At 40.1% G+C, this 21,377-nt stretch overlaps 1 protein-coding gene across 2 annotated transcripts in view; it reads left to right on the top strand.

Moving 5' to 3' along the window:
* The window catches only part of LOC108434111 (neprilysin), an 87,858-nt gene that overhangs the window by 42,025 nt on the left and 24,456 nt on the right, over positions 1-21,377 (top strand). For both annotated transcript variants that reach the window (XM_017709021.2, XM_017709023.2), the window contains exons 10-15: positions 6,231-6,332; positions 8,254-8,390; positions 9,753-9,846; positions 11,026-11,154; positions 18,325-18,423; positions 18,751-18,828. In XM_017709021.2, coding sequence (XP_017564510.1) covers positions 6,231-6,332; positions 8,254-8,390; positions 9,753-9,846; positions 11,026-11,154; positions 18,325-18,423; positions 18,751-18,828 — 639 coding nt within the window. The remainder of the gene's footprint in view (positions 1-6,230; positions 6,333-8,253; positions 8,391-9,752; positions 9,847-11,025; positions 11,155-18,324; positions 18,424-18,750; positions 18,829-21,377) is intronic.

Raw genomic sequence — 21,377 nt, 5'->3', positions numbered from 1 at the left:
TGGGCGAACTCCACACGAGCAGCCGTTTCATCGCTTCTTCTCTCAAACGTTTGTTCCTCTGAGAATAAATTGAACATTCAGTTTGATGGCCTGTTGTGCTTCCGTGAGGAGAGAGACTCTGAGCTGGGGTAGGGGACTGTGCGTTTACACCAAATGGTGTAAAAACACAGCGCTAGTCTCCAGTCACTGCTCACTGCTGGTGGAGTTTGCGACTGTTAGAGCCAGGCCATTTCATTTGCCAAGAGAGCTAGTACTGTACATAGTAGCGGTGTATATAGCTCCCAGTGTTAATGCTAAAGCTGCACTGAATGAGCTGTACAACGCTATCAGTGATCTGCAAAACACACACCTAGACGGATTGTTTATTGCTGCTGGAGATCTGAGGATTGATCTGAAGTCAGTACTCCCCAATTTTCACCAGTATGTGGACTTTGCAACCCGGGGGGCTAACATGCTCCATCTTGTTTACACAAACATCCCGGGTGTATACAGGGCTGAGCCCCGCCCTGTAGCATGCCTACTCAAAGAAAATCCACAATCATTTTCGAAACACTGCTGATACACGACGCATGTGGCAGGGCATTCAGGCCATCACTAACTACAAGTCACCTCCACCTGCTTGTGACAGTGATGCCTCCCTTCCAGATGAAATAACTTCTACGCTCGGTTTGAAGCACAATGGCGAGGAAAACCACACCTCCTCAAGGTGAACAGGTACTGTGTCTGTCCACAGCTGAAGTGCGGAGAACTCTACACTGAGTCAATCCATGTAAAGCACCAGGATCTGACAGCATACTGGGCAGAGTGCCCAGAGAATGCACTGAACAGCTGGCTGATGGACATATTCAACATCTCTCTGAGCACTGCAGTCGTCTCAATGTGCTTCAAGTCCACCATCATCATCCCTGTGCCGAAGAAGTCTCCAGTGTCCTGCTTCAATGACTACTGTCCCGTTGCACTCACTCCCATCATCATGAAGTGCTTCAAGAGGCTTGTCATGAGGCACATTAAACACCAGCTTCCTCCTTCACTTGACCCACTGCAATTTTCTTATCTCCCCAACCGCTCAACAGACGACGCCATCTCCACCACACTCCATCTGGCTCTAACCCACCTGGACATTAAAGACACCTACATCAGAATGCTGTTCATAGACTTCAGTTCAGCATTCAACACCATCATTCTTCAGCAGCTGATTGGTAAACTGAGCCTGCTGGGCCTGGACGCCACCCTCTATAACTGAGTCCTGGATTTCCTGACTGAGAGACCTCAGTTAGTCAGGATAGGTAATAACATCTCCAGCACCACCACACTGAGCACCGGTGCCCCTCAGGGCTGTGTGCTTAGTCCGCTGTGATGTGGTTTGAGCCGGACTTTGCAGTACAGTCATGAGTCAGCAGAGTGAACAGCTGACTTATGACTACTGCAAAGTCCAGCTCAAACCACATCATCAAGTTTGCTGATGACACGACTATGGTGGGTCTAATCAGCAAGAATGACGAGTCAGCATACAAAGAGGGGGTGCAGCGGCTAACGGACTGGTGCGGAGCCAACAACCTGTCTCTGAATGTGAACAAAACTAAGGAGATGGTTGTTGACTTCCGAATAGTGCGAGGTGTCCACCCCCTAATTAACATCACTGGCTCTGCTGTGGAAATCGTCAGGAGCGCCAAGTTCCTCACCTGGTCCGTCAACATCAACTCCATAGCCAAGAGAGCCCAGTAGCGCCTCTACTTCCCACAGAGACTGAAGAAGGCTCATCTCCCCCCACCCATTCTCAGCATGTTCTACAGGGGAGGGGACTGTGGAGAGCATCCTGAGCAGCTGCCTGGTTTGGGAATTGCACCACCTCCGACCGCAAGACCCTACAGCGTGTAGTGAGGACAGCTGAGAAGATCATTGGGGTCTCTCTCTCCTCCATCATGGACATCTACACCACACACTGCATCCGTAAAGCCACCAGCATTGTGGACGACCCCATCCATCCCTCACATGGACTTTTCTCACTGCTGCTGTCTGGCAGAAGGTACCAGAGCATCCATGCCAACACTCCCAGACTCTGCAACAGCTTTGTTCTGCAAGCAATCAGATTTTTAAACTCACAAGGACTGATCTGAAAGCCTCCTTCACTCTCACACGCATACTCTACACTCTCTCACTCACGCATACACACACAGCTCTTTTGATGCTCTACTTGCACTATCTGGATCATTGCTGCTAACACTGTGTTTATAGTTTACTCAAGTTTTACTACCTCAGTAACTGCTGGTGTTTATGTATATTATCTGACTGTGCAAACTCACAGATCACAGCATGTTTAATATCATTTGCACCTTATTCTCACGACCTCATGTCCAGAAATGATTGCTGTGTCGGTGTTGCACTGTCCTGTCTGTTTACTGTGTCTAGTGTCTGTTTAATTCATCATATTTATTATATCGTGTCTAGTTTAGTTTTTTGTTTGCACATTATGTCTGCATGTCCGCACTTTGTACTTTTATTCCTTGTTGCACCGTGTTGTTCCTGGAGGAATGTAATTTCACTCCACCTTCTACTTGTACATAGATGGAATGACAATAACAGCCCCTTGACTTGACTTGACTTACTGTGTTGTCTATCAATATATTGAAGAAGCATTCATTCTGCCTTTTATTTTTGGATGCACTGCAACATTTTCTAAGCAAGCATGCAAAGTCATTCAGAAAACATTCCTAACTTGATTCTAACTTGGTAAAATAAAAGAGGGCTGCCCAAAGTGGGGCCCACTGGTCAAAGACAGCCTTTAAAGATGTTTGATTTGGCCCACCAAAAACTTGCCTAAACCCCCACTTTTTCAGCCAATTCATTCCTTAGCCTCTTATATTTCTTTTCATTTTTTGGTTTTAAGTACTTTGAGTGGCAACAAAATAACACAGAAAAACTATAACACTCAACATTATAGTCATTGCAACGCAGATAAAGCCACAATTGTGCAGCTAGCAGTTATGAGTTTATAGAATGTAATGCGATGGTCCATGGACAAGAGGAGATTTAGAGACCACCAGTTTGAAGACTGAGATTAAAGGCAAGGCAAATACCATAGGGTTATCTAAAGAATGTAGCTGTTCCATGCATATTGGCAATGAGTGGCAACACAATGCTAATGAGTTGCTAGCTAGCCACTTTGTCTTTTTGGTCCTTGGACCCCCACAAATATTACATTGGTGGCCTCAAGCAAAGTGTTTTGGCACCCCTGTAGTTAAATGAATGTAATTATAAATGTAATTGTAATTAATTGTGGAACTAGATATGTAATTACATTTTATGCAATGTCTAACTAACTTTAGGTATAAAATAATGACAACTATGAAACTTTTAGTCTAAAGTCTAAAGCTGACCGAACACATATATACTGTATTGTATCTCCATTTTTGTTTTTGACATAATTTGAAAATGCCTATTATCCTTTATATGGTGAATAATTTTCATTATGAATGGACAAAAAGAAATGAACCAAAATGACTTGGGAAAAATTCTGGTTCCATTGACTTACATTAAAAGTAGAGTATGTTTTTTGCCCTCTCCTTTAAAGTTACCATTTTGGAGAATTGAGATTTTGTTCTAACAGCTGTGAACTGTAAATAAACATCAATCATTTGGTTCAAAAATTAGGAAGGAATGAGGTGGGTTCGTAACGGAAAACAGCGCGGTGTTTTTTATTCGGCTCGTTATGTTCTGTGCGTGTTCTGCAATGAAGCAATGTCCGAAAATCAGTGACATGTTTTCCCTCCACATGTGGTAATGCTGCTGCATTTTATTATTCAGAGATCACATGACTGTCCGGACATTTACAGTGTGTGGAGTGCGGGCCTTGTAAAGCTGCTTGTTCGAGTTAGATGTGATGTCACAGGCGAACAGCTCTCGAACTCTGTATTCCGTGCACTCTAAGCACACTTTGTGCCTGAGAGTGGTTGGCGTGCGCTGGGAGCATGCATGTTCTAACACAGGCTGAACTACAGCTTTATTAAGGCTTAATAGGCAAGCTGCTGCAGTTCATAGTGTGCCATGGATGCTCACCATCACCTGATCATGAAACATTAACTCTTAGTTGCACTCATAGCCATGAAGGCAATGCTTTCTTTTACAGTCGCTTGAGTTCTCTGTATTAACCATGTACGTGTGAGGTACAAACTCCAAAGTACTGTCTTATTTTGGGTAGCAGTTTCAACTAAATCACAAGAAAGTAGCCAAAAGAAATTGGTTCTATGTATAACACTGAAAACTCATAGACCCTTAGCATGAGTAAAGGGTTCTTTGCATTGAGAAAGGGTTCTTCAGATTGATGGAGAATGTGTTGTATGGAAAATGGCTCTATTTAGCACCAAAAAGGGTTCTTCTGTTATTACAAGCTTGACAAATTAACAACAGAAGAACCCTTTTTGGTGCTTTGTAGAACCTTTTTTTAGAAAAAGTTTTGTATTGAACCATCTAAAGCACATTTTCCATCAATCTGGAGAACCAATTTGTGATGCAAAGAACTCTTCATGCAAAAAGTTGAGTGTTCATAGTTCTATGTAGAACCATTTTCTTTCCTTACAAATTAAAATATCTCAAATATTAAGAGTGAATATAGAAAAAAAGAATACTAACTGGTTTTAACCTGGTTTCATTAATAATACAGTTCAATTGATATAAAACTTTTTCAATTTAAGGCTGAACTGAGGGACTTGTGATGGAGACTGAAACTGCCTTTTATGGTTACTCTGAAAAGGAGTTCAATATATTTTATTATGATTTGAATTTGTCACTTAGAAGTGTTTACACGAGCCTGTCGATACGCAAGGTATTGCGAATGTAAACATAATCATTACATAATGATATATTTATATATTAGATAGCATAACAATATAACTAACAGTGTGGTAAAAACACTGTGCAGCTCAAGTTTGTTTTAATTTTGCACTAGACTCATCAGTGCGGAACCCTGAGAACTTTTTAGATGTTCTTATCCTTTGGTTAAGATCTTGAAATAGCCACCCGAAAATTGTCCAATCAGGATTTGTTTTCAGTTTAATATCTAGGTACATACAGCCTAACAAGCTCTCTTATTGGTTAGGACTTCAGGAGCTGAACTGAAGGCCTTACACATCACATTTGGCTCCAGCATAATTAGGAAATGACAGTGGAAATAAACCAATTATGATTTCCAATGGATGAGAAATTTGTTTTAGAAAAACCACCACTTTAGCATTTCTGGACATTTTAAAAATGACTCTCTGACTCTGAATACAAGTAGCTGAAGCTGGTTTCATTCAAGTTGTTTGGAGTGAAAAACAGGGGCAGCAGCTCTACGCTAGCAGTCTTTAGTGAAAGAGTCGCTGTAAATACATACAAGATAAAATCTATGTTAATTCTTGTTGCTGCAAACATTTGCAATGTCTTTTATATGTTTTAGAAACTAGAAATTAGCCTTATGTTTTCCTATTCTTTGATTGCATTTTGACATTTATGGCCTGAGCTGAAGGCTTAGTTTTAATAGTCATGCTTTGGTCATGACCTCATATATATTTGATTAAATAAAACTTTGCTGAAGATTACTTCATTACAGCTAAGTGACTGTTTACAATCAGCTTTTTAGATTGCGAAGCGGTCTTCTAGCTTCAAGGTGTCTACTATTAGGCACCCCCCCTCAGCTGTGGTGAAAGTGAATGACTGGCTCCTTTAAAAGTTTTGACTTATTGTCCTTCAAGATACACATTTCAATCCATATGTTTTACTTCTGATTGTTGTGGTCACTTTTTGGCATCCTATATGTTTGCATATGTAAATAGCACAGTGATGAGTGAGGTTCAGAGACAGGCAGCGCTGGGACTTCCACACCTTTTAGGACTACACCTAAAGCTAGTATTACTAACAATAGAAGTCAATAGTTACCAAAATCTCTTCATTAAAAAATACTTCCCCCAAACTTGTCTCAACCCACATAACCGGCACCCAGGTGTTCAGTACTGCCTCGCAAACTCTTTGATATCTTTTCTAACAGATCAAAAATAACAGGCAGTCATTTTTGGACATTTTCCCCCACACCCACCTGGTGTGCATTTAAACATCAGTATCCTTAAGAATTAAGTCCAGAAAAGTGGTTCATTAAAACAAATCCAATGTATTGCTTTACCTTTCTGCTGCTAGGCTCTTTCAGCATTTCAGTCCTTCCTCTCTTATTTCCCCACACTTTATTCTTGCCCCCTCAGGCCACGGACACGCCAGAAGACAGGAACAATCCTGTTCTGCTCTACAACAAGATGCCCCTGGAGACCCTCAACACCAACTTCACTCTGGAGTTCGAGTCCACAGTAAGAAGCTTGTACCTCTTTGTGGCAACAACAGTTTTGATAGATTTTTAGAACAAAACATTCATGCTGGGTTTTACAGCAAATCTCTGAAACCAGAGAAGAGAGTTTGACATCAGCTACCGTCCGCATCAACAACACTTGAATCAGACTTGAACTTCTATTGAAATCTCTTTTTCTGGTTGGGTACGTGATGTTTAAATCTACCGCCTGGCAATTATTTAATAAAAAGTTGCGGATATGGAATTGGCAAACCCCACTACACTGCAAAATGCAACCAATTTCATGCTTATTTAGTTATTGAACTTATCAGAATTATTGATTTTTATCTACAGTAATATGCAAAAGGTTCAAACACTCTCAGTCAAATCATATGCTTTGATGATATTTTAAGACAAAATATGTTAATGCGTCCTCTTAATGGAACAAATTTAAATATTGCATTTTGCATTTGTACTTTGTGATGTGAGTTTAACACATTAGAAGAAAAGAAATTGGGCCTGACCTTTTGTACCAGCCACATGAAAATGGATGCTACAGATTATACTCATGACTTTTGTTGTTTTGACAAACATTTAAAATAGAACTATTTGAAACAGTAATTTACTCAATAAAGCACAAGAGGGCCTCTAATCACTGCTCAGCAGCCGTTGCTATCCGCCATTGCCTCAAGCCTTTGGTTCCTTTCCAGAAACTGTCATGTTCATAACTAGCTTTAGTAAAGTCCTCCGTAGTTTTGGCGAGAGGGAACAATATCGACAAGTCCCAATCAGCAATGACTGGTTTCTCAGCTGACCTCAGAATAGCTGTGGTTCAGCTGACCTGCCCACAATATTTATCGTTGTATGAATTGCAACACTACTCACAGTAGCTTAGACTTCCTTAGGTATGCACCACAAATACTATATGCTGACATACAATATAACTACGATAAAAATGTGGGAAATTAACAGATTATGTTATGTACAGGTGAATCAAAAGTCACAGGACACATTGTATTTTCTTTTCTTTTTTGTTTTATTATCGACTTTTATCTCCGGGGTCATCTCAAACAAATTTATGCTGAGAAAATCCACAACAAGCATCACCTTCAGCACCGCATCGTGGAGGCTTGTGACAGCATTTCTCCAGAGATTCTCATGCGGGTTTATAACGATTGGATCCTGTGCCTTCAGCTCTGTGTTCAGCACCAGGGACAGCACACTGAACGTGTCAGATAGCTGTGCATCACAGGCAACGTTCCCAGTTGTGTGTTGCAAATTTCTGTGATGATAACTTTTGAAACACAAAAGATATTGCAAATCTGATTGCAGCAATCGATTTCTGAGAGAATTCTGGTCTTCTTTGATCTGCTACATGACCACCTTCCCATTGGAAAATTGCCCTTGATCCAATATGTTGGCTTTCAAGATGGTGGCCATGTTCCGGACATAGCCTAAAAGATAGGCCCCATCACTCATAAATGGCTGGGGTATTCAGATCTGTCATTTTCCCTTTCGTTTCTGAAATAAAACGGTGTCTGGTGACTTTTGACTCGCCCTGTATATTGTAAAATTCAAACTCTGTGTTTCGTTTTTTTAATTATTTATTTATTTATTTATTTTTTTTGTTTGGACCACTCATAACGATGCTAGCTAAATCAGCATGCTTTGGCCTAGCTCTGCACGTCAGGCTACAGGCTCTTTAGTTGGGTATATGAGTGGTTAGATGAGAAATGAGTATGAAGTAATATTGCGTTGCCTACTCATAACACCCTGCAGTCGGTACGAGAAAGCTCACCACTAATTTGCAAAGTATTAATTTGTTCAGCGTACATTTGGGTGTATTCTGTGTTGTTAACTTTGTCCCTGACCTACATTTCCCCCTCAGAAATCTACAGATTTTCACTTTACACCACCTTTCAAACTTTCCTCGCCCCATTCAGGTATTCAACTGGACCCTCTTCACCAATCAGATCATGCATACGGTCAGCATTCCCATTACAGACAGCGAGCAAGTGATCCTTTACGCCCCCAACTACCTGAAGAAGCTCAGCCAAGTCCTGAGCAAGTACACAAAGAGGTGAGTTATCCAGAACCCCCCTTCAAACAGTACAGGGGTCTGCAGAAAGGGTGCATAAGGGTGCTCCTGGAGAACGTATTAACCTGAATTGTTTAGTGTAAGCCTAATGTAATGTGATCCAGGGGCTGAGGGCCATAAGGTGCATCCAAATGTTAGTTTGGGTTTGTGTATGTAATTACTATGTTATTAACAGCAACTGAGTAATTGTAATGCATTTATTAAGTTTAATCAAGTGAGAAATTGGTAATTAACTGTCTGCTTATTACTATGTTATTAAGCAGTAATATAGATGAACAGAGCATTTTTCTAGAGCACTTGTAATGCACTAAATAAGACGAAAAAAGACAGTAGCTGGTGACTAAAAATCTGGTTATTACTATGTTATTAAGCAGTACATTGAGTATGTTAAGCATTTCTAGTGGGTTTTTTTATTATTATTTGTGAAGTAGATGGTGGTATTAAGGCCATGAATTGAGAGTCTTGACCTCTCTGTGTACAATGTCTGTGTGGTTTTTTGCACCCAGAACAGTCATAATTAATTTTTTTGCGATCAATTCTTTATTATGTTTAACAAAAGCAGTAACCAGTACCGCAAAAACACATAACACAAATCTCAAATGTACCCATACACCAGAGATACCAACACAAGCACAGATGTGGTTGGTTAGTGTAGTGGGTAACACCTCTACCTTCTACGCTGGAGACTGGGGTTCAATCCCCACCTGGACAAGCTCCCTACACTATACCAATAAGAGTCCTTGGGCAAGACTCCTAACGCTACCTCTGCCTCCCTGTGTAAAATCATCAAATTGTAAGTCGCTCTGGATAAGAGCGTCAGCTAAATGTAAATAAATAAAAATAAAAAGATAGAACAAAGGACATAACAAGACCATAAAATAGGGGGAAAAAAAGGAAAAAAGGAGGGAGGGAGGGAGGAGTTTTTACAAAATATTTTTCAGGGTTTCAATTGCATCGTACCAAATATTAATGAACAGCTATTTTCTAGAGCCCTGATGATGCAATTATTAAGTCTAATCAAAACAATAGCTGGGAGCTAATATTCTGCTTATTACTATGTTATTAAGCAGGACTTTGAATGTTTTAAGCATTTCCAGAGTGCTTTTTATTTGTGAAGTGCATAACATTGTTGTTCACCATGAACGGGATGTCTTTGCCTTTTTTCTCTTTTGTTCTGGAGACCGGTTGATTGTAATACCTCTTATTTTTTATTTATTTTTTTGTTCACAGTAAAGAGATTTCTTGCCAAGATTCAATACAGCACTGTGATCTGCACCACCCTTGACAGTGTGAAGAGATGTTAGTTGACCTAAAGCCAGTGTGTTTTTGTGTGTGCGTTCACAGAGATATCCAGAACTACATGGTGTGGCGGTTTGCCATGAACATGGTGGTTGGCTTGAGCAGACCATACCGAGATACCAGGAAGGCTTTTAGAAAAGTCAGTATCACTTTCCTTCTCTCTCTCTCTCTCTCTCTCTGTCTTGATCGCTCACTCTCTCTCTCTCTCTCTCTCTCTCTCTCTCTCTCTCTCTCTCTCTCTCTCTCTCTCTCTCTCTCTGTCTTGATCTCTCTCTCTCTCTGTCTTGATCACTCCCTCTCTCTCTCTCTCTCTCTCTCTCTCTCTCTATCTTGAGGTCTCTCTCTCTCTCTCTGTCTTGATCGCTCCCTCTCTGTCTCTCTCTCTCTCTGTCTTGATCTCTCTCTCTCTGTCTTGATCGCTCCCTCTCTGTCTCTCTCTCTCTCTCTCTGTCTCTCTCTCTCTGCCTCTCTCTGTCTCTCTCTCTCTCTCTCTGTCTTGATCGCTCCCTCTCTGTCTCTCTCTGTCTTGATTGCTCCCTCTCTGTCTCTCTCTCTCTCTCTCTCTCTCTCTCTCTCTCTCTCTCTCTCTCTCTCTCTCTCTGTCTCTCTCTCTGTCTCTCTCTCTCTCTCTCTCGCTCTCTCTCTCTCTGTCTTGATCTCTCTCTCTCTGTCTTGATCGCTCCCTCTCTGTCTCTCTCTGTCTCTCTCTCTCTCTCTCTCTCTCTCTCTCTCTCTCTCTCTCTGTCTCTCTCTCTGTCTCTCTCTCTCTCTCTCTCTCTCTCTCTCTCTCTCTCACACACACACTCTCTCAAAGTGAAAAGAACTTTTGGTCAAGAATGATGATGCCGTATCAGTAACAGTGGACAATGAGCTATTTTATTGACTAGAAATCTGCCATCAGCACTTCATTCCATCATTCCTTCTCTTCTCTTCTCTTCTCTTCTCTTCTCTTCTCTTCTCTTCTCTTCTCTTATATAATGCCCTCCCTTCTCTTCTGTTCTTATATAATCACTTCTCTTCTTTTTTCTCTTCCGTTCTGTTCTCTTCTCATCTTCTACTTTTTTCATTTTTGTTTTCTCATCTGATCTCTTCTTCTCTTCTTTATTTTTGTCCTCTGTTCCTTCTCTTTTCTTTTCTCATCCCATTTCTTCTTCTCTTCACTTTTTCTCTTTTTTGCTTTCCTTTTCAATCTCTCCTCTTCTCCTTCTCTTCTCTCCTCCTTCTCTTCCCTTCTCTGTTCTTCTCTTCTCCTTCCCCTTTTCTTCCCTTTTCCCCGTCTCTTAACTCCTACATCCTCCTTCACCCTCTCCTCTCTCAGGCTATCTCTGGTACCACCTCAGAGGCAGCAGTGTGGAGACAGTGTGCCATCTACGTCAACAACAACATGGAGAACGCAGTGGGCCGGCTGTATGTAGAGGAGGCCTTCGCCGGAGACAGCAAGGACATGGTGAGTCCCGTTTCACCATTATTACTCTACTGCCCTGGCCGAGGACATACCTGGATAACAGTCCTGTTCGAGGGAGAGCTCCCTTAGCCGTCTATATTATGGGAACGCCCACGACTGCCTGGGCAGGATTTAGATTTCATGGAGCACGTGGCTTTGCAGCACACGCAGTCATGTGAGGGCTGGCGTTTCCCTCATACATTTCCTCGTATTCCTGTAAGAGAAGCTGAGCAGTGGATCTGCTGCACCTGTCATAAACTACAGCCCTTAACACCCCATTAATCACCCGGCCCCTTCGGGCCCCTTGACTGGGCGGCAGACGTGGCCTGCTGTAGGGCGTCTATATGTGTCCGTTTTAACAGAGTGTAGACATCTTAACAAGTACAGCTGCCATTTGCGTGTGTACGACTATATGAGTGTCTGTTGTTTTCTCACTGTAATACGAAATGTCAGGTGGTCTTTTCATTGGAGTGGGGGTTCCCGTGGGGACACTTTTAAAAAATCAATTACTTTCAAAAGTAAATAAGCTTAATCTGTCCATTAACATCTCCTACTATCATATATGGCAAAAGGAGAGTTTAATTCCAGTCACTGGTTTTGTATGAATGTGGTGTAACACCAGTGATGGTAACTCCAGTGACATTCTGGTTAAAACTGAGCATTCTGTAAACTGGCTGACTCGTTGGTGATCAGGTGAGCTTGTGCATTTAAAAATGATATGCGGCATTATTTTGACAAAATATTAATTACCCATCCATTAAAGCATAAAACACCAATGAATTATAGTGAACAGGTGGGACTCGCCTTCTCTTGCCTCGAGATGCTTCCTCTCTGATGAGCCTCAACCCAAAGAAGCAGTTTAATAGAGTTAAAAATACTGTGTTAAATATAATTTTTTACTATTAATGTTTCACTCTTTATATTTACCTGACTTGAGTGTTCATTTATTAGATTTACTTTTATCATCTGATATGTTCTTACACATCGTCAGTCCCTTACTCTGTACTAACTCGGCAACATCATAAATGAGGGGCACCCTCAATGTTCTCCGAGACTAAATAATGGTTGATTGATTGATTGATTGATTGATTGATTGATTGATTGATTGATAACACCAGTGACCAAATCTCTGTTACAAATGATTTTTTCAGTAAATTTTTTTTAAACGTACTACAACATTAACGATATATGAAGTAAACATGAATCTGGTTCATACAAATTCCAAAGTTAGACCTCTTAAAAATATTGTTTTATATTAAAAATAATAGATAACTGGTTTTGTGACAAGCTGTTTTACAGATGCAGAGTGACTATGAAACATCAGAGAAATCATAAAGGAAAAGTGTAATTTAATCGTAGTGGTCGTCTGTGTAACTGTGTAAATGTACATATTGACCTTTGGAGCTGTGCCTAATACTGTATGTTAAGCATCTTTTTAAACCTTATGACCCACAACATGATTCCCCACTCCAAACAGAGAATGACCCATGTCCACCTTAAGTACACAAGTACTTTAATCAAAAACCTTACAGAAGCACTGCGGTTAATCATCGCTGTGCGGCTGTAAAATGCTGCTGTTAATATTTGGCTGACTTGCTGGTAACAGACCTGTTTGCATTTCATCATTTTAACGAGACACTTATTAATTCAAACCGCAATCTACTTGTCACAGTCAATTACAGGCCAAGAGACAATAGCCTTCACCATCTGTTTAATACTTTTGGGCCAGTTCCCCAGCCAAGGTTAAGCCCAAGTCTTTAAGCCTTGAATAAAATGCATTCCAGTATTGAAACTGCAATTTAGTCCAAGACTAGGCTTGATTCAGTTCTGAGAAGTCAGCAATTAATGCCATTATGCCATAGAAAAAAAAAATCCCATAAGTACAGTGTTTATGAATTAGACTATAACTTCTAATGTGTGCTCATAAATGTCATTTGTATTATGACATTGTATAAACTCACATCTGTGAGATTATTATGGACATTATTTGTGTTTTTTGTACACTTTTCAAGAAGGTGTCACAAAAGAACCACATTTGAAAAGTGATTTGTGAGTATAACATGGAGAGATCAGGGTACAGACATGATAAACAAAAACACAAACTAAACACAACAGAGAACAAAAATTACAACACAGCCTAGAAAAACTAACAGCAAACAATACCATACAGCACAAGAATACAATACAAAGACCAGCGAGAGACTAGGGAAAACACAGGACTTAAATACAGGGACAGGTAATGAGACACAGGTGGTTAACAAGAGGTTATCAGGTGAAAATAATCAAGGGCAGGGTCTGGAAACAAGGGGGCAGGACCGGGAAGGAATCAAAACAAAAGCACATGGACTAGACCAAAACTGAAACAGAAGCACATGGACCAGACCAAAACCAAAACAAAAGCACATGGATGACTGGGAGGGGCCAATCATGACACAATTTAAATGTTATTCCTGGAACATTTGCTTTGTTTTTGGAAGGTTCTTTCAGCTAGACAAATGTTCTTCCCACTCACTTATCTCACTTACAAAATTGGTTTCTATAAAAAGATACAATAAAAGTTTCTTCACGGAACCAAAAACCATTTTGGAGCAGTGTAGCATATATATGTATATCGCTGTTGTTGTATCAAAACCTTGTATCTCCAAAATGCCAACTTTACAAGAGAAGGAAAAAACATACCTTACTTTTAATGTAAGTCAAAGGAACAATACATTTTTCTAAGTCATTTTGGGTCATTTCTGTTGGTCCATTCATCATCAAATTTACATAAAATATATAGGACCATGGGTACTTTCAAATTATGTCAAAAACTGAAAAATAACAAAAATTGAGATACAAGGTTTTGTTCTGACAGCAATGATTATATATATATATATATATATATATATATATATATATATATATATATATATATAGTACTTTTATCCAGAGAAAATGGTATTTCGTGAATTTTCGGTATTTCAGTATTTCGTGTCCTAAATACATAACTTGGCACTGAGTGGCTAAAGTGTTTTACAAGGCTTAGCCAAGCAGGTAAACTATCAATAGCTCACTTTATTATTTCAAATACATATTCACTTGAAAGTCCTAGGAAACAGTATTAAATATATATTTTTAAAAGCGGCGCGTGCGGCTGTTTTATTGCCCTGCTGTGGTTCCACAGCATTGGACTAGAATTAGACTTTTAGGCAAAAATAAAATAATCCTCTTTACAGTAAAGAAAGCTCTGCTGAGTGTTCTACACAGTTTAACAGTAGAATTTAATGTAGAATTCCTAATTCACCCTTTAACCCTGAAGGTTGGCAACTGTAACATAGACCCCAGTCTTGCCTAGCAGCTAACAGAAAAGACAAAGAGAAAGATTTAATACAAACATCAGTAATTCATAGATGAATGGACTTATTTGCATTTCTAATCACTCCAGGTGCTTGCCTGACAAGTTTAATCTGCAAGGATGAACTGTCAAAGACTAAAAACTTGCGAAACTGAAGTCACTTTCTTGTTTGAATTTTCCTGTTCCACCTTAAATGGTGCAGCAGTTACATTCTGTCACCTCAGGCAGCATTTAAGGTGGAACAGGAAAATTCAAACAAGGAGAATGAGTTGACCTCAGCCTCAATCTAAAAAAGTCAAATATTGAGAGACATTTTACAATAAATTCTTCTACTTTTGTGGAAACGTTTCCTGCCAGAGATGCAAGAAAAGTGGCTATAGCTGAGCTAAAGCTTAAAGCAGAGCAAAGTAAGTCTGTTTATATTGTATTTTTAGCCTGTACTAGTACATTAGCACATACTGAGACATATTTACAGCCAGCATGGTGAAATGTTATTTCAGTAAAATGTGGCTCCCAAGGTGGTTTGATTTTGTTAAAATGACCAAAAAAAATATTTTTAACATTTGAGTTGCTGACCTCTGCATTAGGGCTACATGACTTCTGCATAAGCACGTCATGACAACTGACATAAATATTTATAAACGCTCATTCCAAAAGGCATCATTTACTATACGGTTTAATCAGTTAGCTACAGTAGCCTGTATGATAGATGACTTCTATTAGAATAAGCCTTTTTAAACACTTATGTAGGGTTATATCAGTTGTCAGTGTTACCATGATACAAAAATGCTTGTATAATGCTAAATGCCCTGAACAGATTTTTCAAAATACATTTTAAGCCAAATCTTTATCTCAAAACTATCATAAAACAGTGTGTCAGGCATCAGACAGCAAACTCATAACCACTACATGCAAAAAAGAGCCTTTAAGAAGCAAAAAGTCTTTAGACATTTGGTTCTTATCACTGCGAATGCCAGTGAATTTTGCACAAAATCCCTCTGAATGACTTTGTTTACATCTTAAAGATTGAATTATGCAGACATTGTGTTATGTTTTAGTAATGCATGACTTAAGTAGTCATTAGAGTCAAATAAATTGACTCTTAGAGTTGAGCCTCTTAGGGTTTAACCCCTTAAATAGTCAGAAGCTTGCTGGTCCAGGCTTCCATTCCTTGCTCATAACTTTCGAAGAGCTCGTCCAGTTTTATGTAATTGCTGAACAACAGTATTTACAATGTGACAAGCCTGAATATTTAAGTGGTCCAAGTGTTCTCCTGGATGCATGTGTAAGAGCATGTACACTGTAAAGAGATGTTCTGTTGTTTGCCTGAGGTTTGTGAACATGTCTAAGAGATCAAATGACCTCTTTTTGGCCAAACCTTTGGCTGCAACCCCTCCATCCTTCTATGTCTTCGGTCACATGGGGATCATTACAGATATCCACATGCAGGCCTCCATTAAAGGTGAACACTGCCAGGTCTGAACTTCTGCCAGTGGTTTTACGAATTGGAGAAGGAGAGTCCAATCAAAACAAGCCCATGATATGAAGTAGTACACCATCATAAGTGATAGAGCGTGCAGGACTTTCAGGTTCCAAACACAGTCCAGGCATGCGCGGCTATTTTAGGATTGATGTAGTGGCCTACAACCGCCTTTGAACCAGTGACAAAGAACACTGCGCGCTTAACAGCACGTCGGCGCAATTCATAACATTTAAAGTGACAGCTTATCCCCATGTGATAAGGAATGGTGTTAAGAGAAATATACGAGCCTAAACTCTCCTGTAACCTCCTCTCTGTCTCCGTCAAGTCTTGGCTTGGTTCCTAGTTGCTGTTTCAACTGGCACCTATGCTCAGAGCCACATGAAATCCTTTGAGAAATGTAAACAAAACACTATGGCGCTGACGTAAACTCTACACTATGTTTGTACTGATATGGTGGGAAAGTTGAAAGTGATCACATAACTCAGTGTAGCTCGCTGTTCCAGGCTAAGACACCACTCAAGATAAGATAGGCCACTACTCGATTATCTGTTTATTCAGAAATGTGTTTTATGTGACATAAAGTTCCCATCCATCCCAAAAACCAGAGAAAATCTGCCTTTTTACCACCACATGTTTTCATATGACATTTGGACATTCCACTCACTTTGGAGTCTTGGTTACTCTCAGAGCCTGATGTAGTTCTTCACATTTAGGCCTTGGGGTCATTATGAAAGACATTGCCATAGATTGCAAGGGTGGTGAATTTGAAGGAGTTTCCTGAAGTTCCTAAAATGGTTCTTCAAGGGTTCGTGAGTAAAGGAAGTGGTTCCATATAAAACCATGAACATTGAAGAACCATTTGAACTCAAAAATGATTGTCTGCATGACCAAATGGTTCTTGTCTATGATGGAAACCTGTTGTACAGATCCTTTTTGAAAAAGGTTATGAACCATTTTCAGATACTACATACATCTCTTTTGAATCGAAAAAATAGAGACCTAGAAAACTTTCTGTAACCTGGAAAGGTTATTTAAAGGGAGATGAGAAGGGTTTACAAAATACCAGGTCAATAACCAGAATAACCAAACACAATGCATAGGAGTAGGCGAAAGCAGAGTCGAAAAACAGATGAGGGTCGTAAAAAAGGGGGAGAGAACAAACAAGGTCAAAAAGGGAACCAAACGGCTTGGTATGCACTGGCAATACTTCGCAAAGACATGAACCAAACAGACAAGTATATGTACAGAATTCAACAGGTGGTGGTGATTAGAATTAAGGTGACTCTGATCTGATAGGTGGTTTGTGATTGGTGAAGTCCCATGATTGACAGAGGAATTCTGGGAAATGGAGTCCTTGATGGTGTGAGTGTCCAACTGAGAACCCGGAAGCATGACACTTTAAACATTTGCCAGAACAACTGGTTCAACGATACCCAAGTGAAAAGTTCATGGAACCACAATATGAACAAAATTTCACTCAGGATGGTAAGGGAGAAGCCAGAAGTTGCTGGATGATACCCCGCACCAAAAAGAAGCACAGAGATGTCCATATAAATGTCCATATAGACAAATCAGAACTCTTAGAGAGCAATGTACTCTGGTCAGACAAGAAAGAAAGAAAGAAAGAAAGAAAGAAAGAAAGAAAGAAAGAAAGAAAGAAAGAAAGAAAGAAAGAAAGAAAGAAAGAAAGGAAGATCACACATATGATCCCAAGAACACCCACCATGAAGTATGAGGATAGGAGCATCATGATATGGGGCCACTTCTATGCAAACGGTACTGGGGCATTACTTGTCATGGAAGGACGCATGAATGGATTGATGTACCAGGACAAATTATAGGACAACTTAATGGCTGACAAGATGATCATTTCACACCTACAACAGGCCTCACTTTTCTTTAATGTGTTCTTGTAAAGGGTCCTAACAAAGAGTCGATGTCAGAGTCATGACGTGTTCTTAAACTACCATAAATGTACCAGCACTGTAAACAACTCTGTTTCTGTTAGTCTCTCAAGAATGGAGCCATAAATACTCAATATACATACACATCAACAGGCAGGACACAACAGCTGTATTGAATTTGTACTTATGTTATAAAAACTATTAACCTTATAGTAGAATAATATTGTTGCTTGTTCATTCACTTGGCAACCATAACCCACTCTTAATGAACTACATTGCTTGGTGGAAGAATTGTTTTTTACAGATAGTTTTAAATTCTTAACAGAAAATCGTGTACTTTATCATGCTTTGTATTGCCTAACAACACCCTTTAACTGTGGTAAAACCACTTTAATGCAATGTATGCTAAATGGGTGGCGCGGGCCTAATATGCTGTTCTCTAATTGGCTCAGATGGATGAGATGATTGCCAACATCAGAGAGGTGTTTGTGAGTAACCTTCATGACCTCACCTGGATGGATGATGAAACCAAGAAATCAGCCGAGGAGAAGGTGAGTTGGTCATTATGATGATGCCCTAGCGAGATCCTATGAAATACCTCCACTGCCACATTCAGTCAAATCCAATCTGTGTCATTGGGTAATTTAAGCACTTTCTCTCCCTCACTGTTCATTCACTCTTCATCACTGCTTCTCAAATAAAAGCTTAACATAAACAATGCTGTGCAGATGGCGATAGAAACTGTTATTTGATAACATCAGTTGCTGACTTCAAGGTTCCTGTAATGCAGTCAACATGATTCAGCAATAACAATCACAGCATTTGTGAAACGTTCAGTAAACAAGTCCATGACTCATATTTACTTTTACTCCTTGCAGGCCCGAGCCATTCGAGAAAGAATCGGGTTCTCGGAAAATATCAAGAACAATACGTACTTGGATGAGGAATATAAAGACGTAAGTTAGAACCACAGAAGATACTAGCTGGTGTCATATAGATAAGCAAAAAACAACAGTCTACATAAATCAGACAGTAAAATGTCATCTTTTATTTGAACTTGAGATATATTGGTGACACTTTACTCGAACCTTGCTACATAGCTTTGCCAAAACGATGCCATAAACATCACAGCAGATATCATATGCTGCCATAAGTTCTCTCAACAGTTCATGTCAGGGCTGTACAATGCGACAATAGTATTGCATGCACAGAAGAATTTATTGCGGTGTCAAATCAAAACCATGGTAACAGACTTATGGTAGACAATTATTTGTCCATGTATTTGCATTCATAGTAATATTTCCTATAAGTGCTTATAGAAGTTAGTCAATTATACATAGGCAATTATTCATCAGCTGAGCACTTTATTAGGAACACTATACTAATTCTGTGTAGGACTTCTCTTTGCTCTCAAACAGCCTCAAGTCTTTGTGGCATGAATTGCATAAGATGTTACAGGCTGTACATAACATTTCATTGCCTAACAACACACATTTGCATTGAACAATGGTGCTGTAAATGTTGCAAGTGTTGGAGCACATTTTTTAAGCACTGAGGTAAAAATTACATTAAAAGCTTCTCTAAATGTGGCAGCATGGTGGTGCGGTGGGTAGCACTGTCGTCTCACAGCAAGAGGGGCGCCGGGGTCTGATTCCCCGGCCGGGCGACCGGGGTCCACTCTGTGTGGAGTTTGCATGTTCTCCCTGTGTATGTGTGGGTATCCTCTGGGTTCTCCAGTTTCCTCCTGCAGTCCAAAGACATGCAGTCAGGCCAATTGGACATGCTACATTGCCCCTAGGTGTGAGTGTGGTTGTGTCTGTCTGGTTTAAGACCAGTCAAGAGGTTTAAGACTTGAAGAGGTTCAGGACTTGAGGTTGTTTTGGGGCTTTTGTGAGCTGGAGGTTAGGGAACCAGACTGGAAGGTCGCCGGTTCAATCCTCTGAGACATCTTTGGGAGGACAAGAGGCAAACTGTGGATGCTTTGCAGCCTCAAAGTAAACAACTTCTGGGCAGTTTGCACATCAAGAGGTCCTTAGTTTACCAATGTCTAGATTTATTAATTATTGTTTAAATTACCTGAAGGATTACCGCTACCATAAATGCTGAGCAGATGACTTGGGAACTTCCACAGTTGGAAAATGTTGTTCGGTCACCAAGCACTTTATTAGGAACACCTGTACACTTACTCATCCACACAATTATCTAATCAGCCAAACACGTGGTCTGCAGTGTAGCAGATACAGGCCAGCAGATTCAGGTGATGTTCGCAATGGTCACAAAAATGTGATCTCGTGATTTTAACCAATTGTTGGTGCCAGACCAGCTGGTTTGAGTATTTCTATAACTGATCATTTTGTGCACAGTCTTGAGGGTTACTCAGAATGGTGCCATAAAGAAAACATATTCAGTGGGTGGCCTAAAAACTGTATTTGTGTTACAACACTTGCATCTTTTAAAGCACCATGGATACATGCTTAGAGATTTTACGTACAGTGCCGTGTGTCCAGTAATATGCAGCATCATCAATGTCTGAAATACACGGGGCCCCCTTAATTAACCTCTTGGACCCCCTAAAAGGCCTCCTGAGCATAGGTGCCAGTTGAAATAAACTCATGACATTATGCTGTCTGTTAGGGAAAAATAGATGCTCAAATGCAAAGTTTGAGAAAGGTCACTGTGGAGCTGCTTCACAGACAATTGGCGAGCTTTTGCTTATTATTCTTAACACACTAAAGATGTTGCACTGATCTGCCTCATGGTGGTGCTCTAGCAAACTGGCTCACCCAGTTGGCCCTTCATAGCCCAGCAACTGTAAGTGTGCTCAGGCTATCTCTGACAAACTTTACAAAGAGCTGTAGCTTAATCGCAAATCATCTCGCAAACCGAAGACACAAGAGGAGATGTGTAAGATTTCACGTAATATGGAAGAGCACGAGCTACAAAAGAGCATTTCCAGTAGAAGAGTTTCATTTGATTGTCACTGAAGCTAGCACAAGTGTCTCTATGCCAGCGAGTGAGTTAGGAGCCAGCCAACACTTGAGCAACCAGCTGGGACCCCCGAATACCAGGGGATATTTCACAGTGTCATGTTAGCATTATTAAAAATTGTTTAAAGTCATGATGTCTATGATGCCATGAGGTTAACTAGAGGACACAGCAAAAATTAGCATGTGACATAGACTGTTATGATTTTCCACCTTATGGCATCAATCATAACAATGACCTGTAATGATAACATGATAATAAACAACACCTGTCATGGCTTATGACAGCCTATGACATGTTTATGGCATCACTGTGTAAATATTATGAAGCCGGGTTCAAACAAGGCAGCTTATTAGCTCATTTGTAAGCATAAAAAGATTAGGTACTCTTTCAAAATAAAGGTGCCAAAAGGGGTAATTTGGAGCAATACTGTGGAATAATTGATGGTTCAATTGAGTAAAATTATGAGTGTGAAGAAAGTTTGTAGTTTTAGGAAAGCTCCACATAACACGTTCATAAA

This window comes from Pygocentrus nattereri, chromosome 7 (assembly GCF_015220715.1).
Source record: "Pygocentrus nattereri isolate fPygNat1 chromosome 7, fPygNat1.pri, whole genome shotgun sequence".
Lineage (NCBI taxonomy): Eukaryota > Metazoa > Chordata > Actinopteri > Characiformes > Serrasalmidae > Pygocentrus > Pygocentrus nattereri.
Note: the sequence above shows the minus strand (reverse complement) of the source record. Positions and strands in the feature narration are given on the sequence as shown.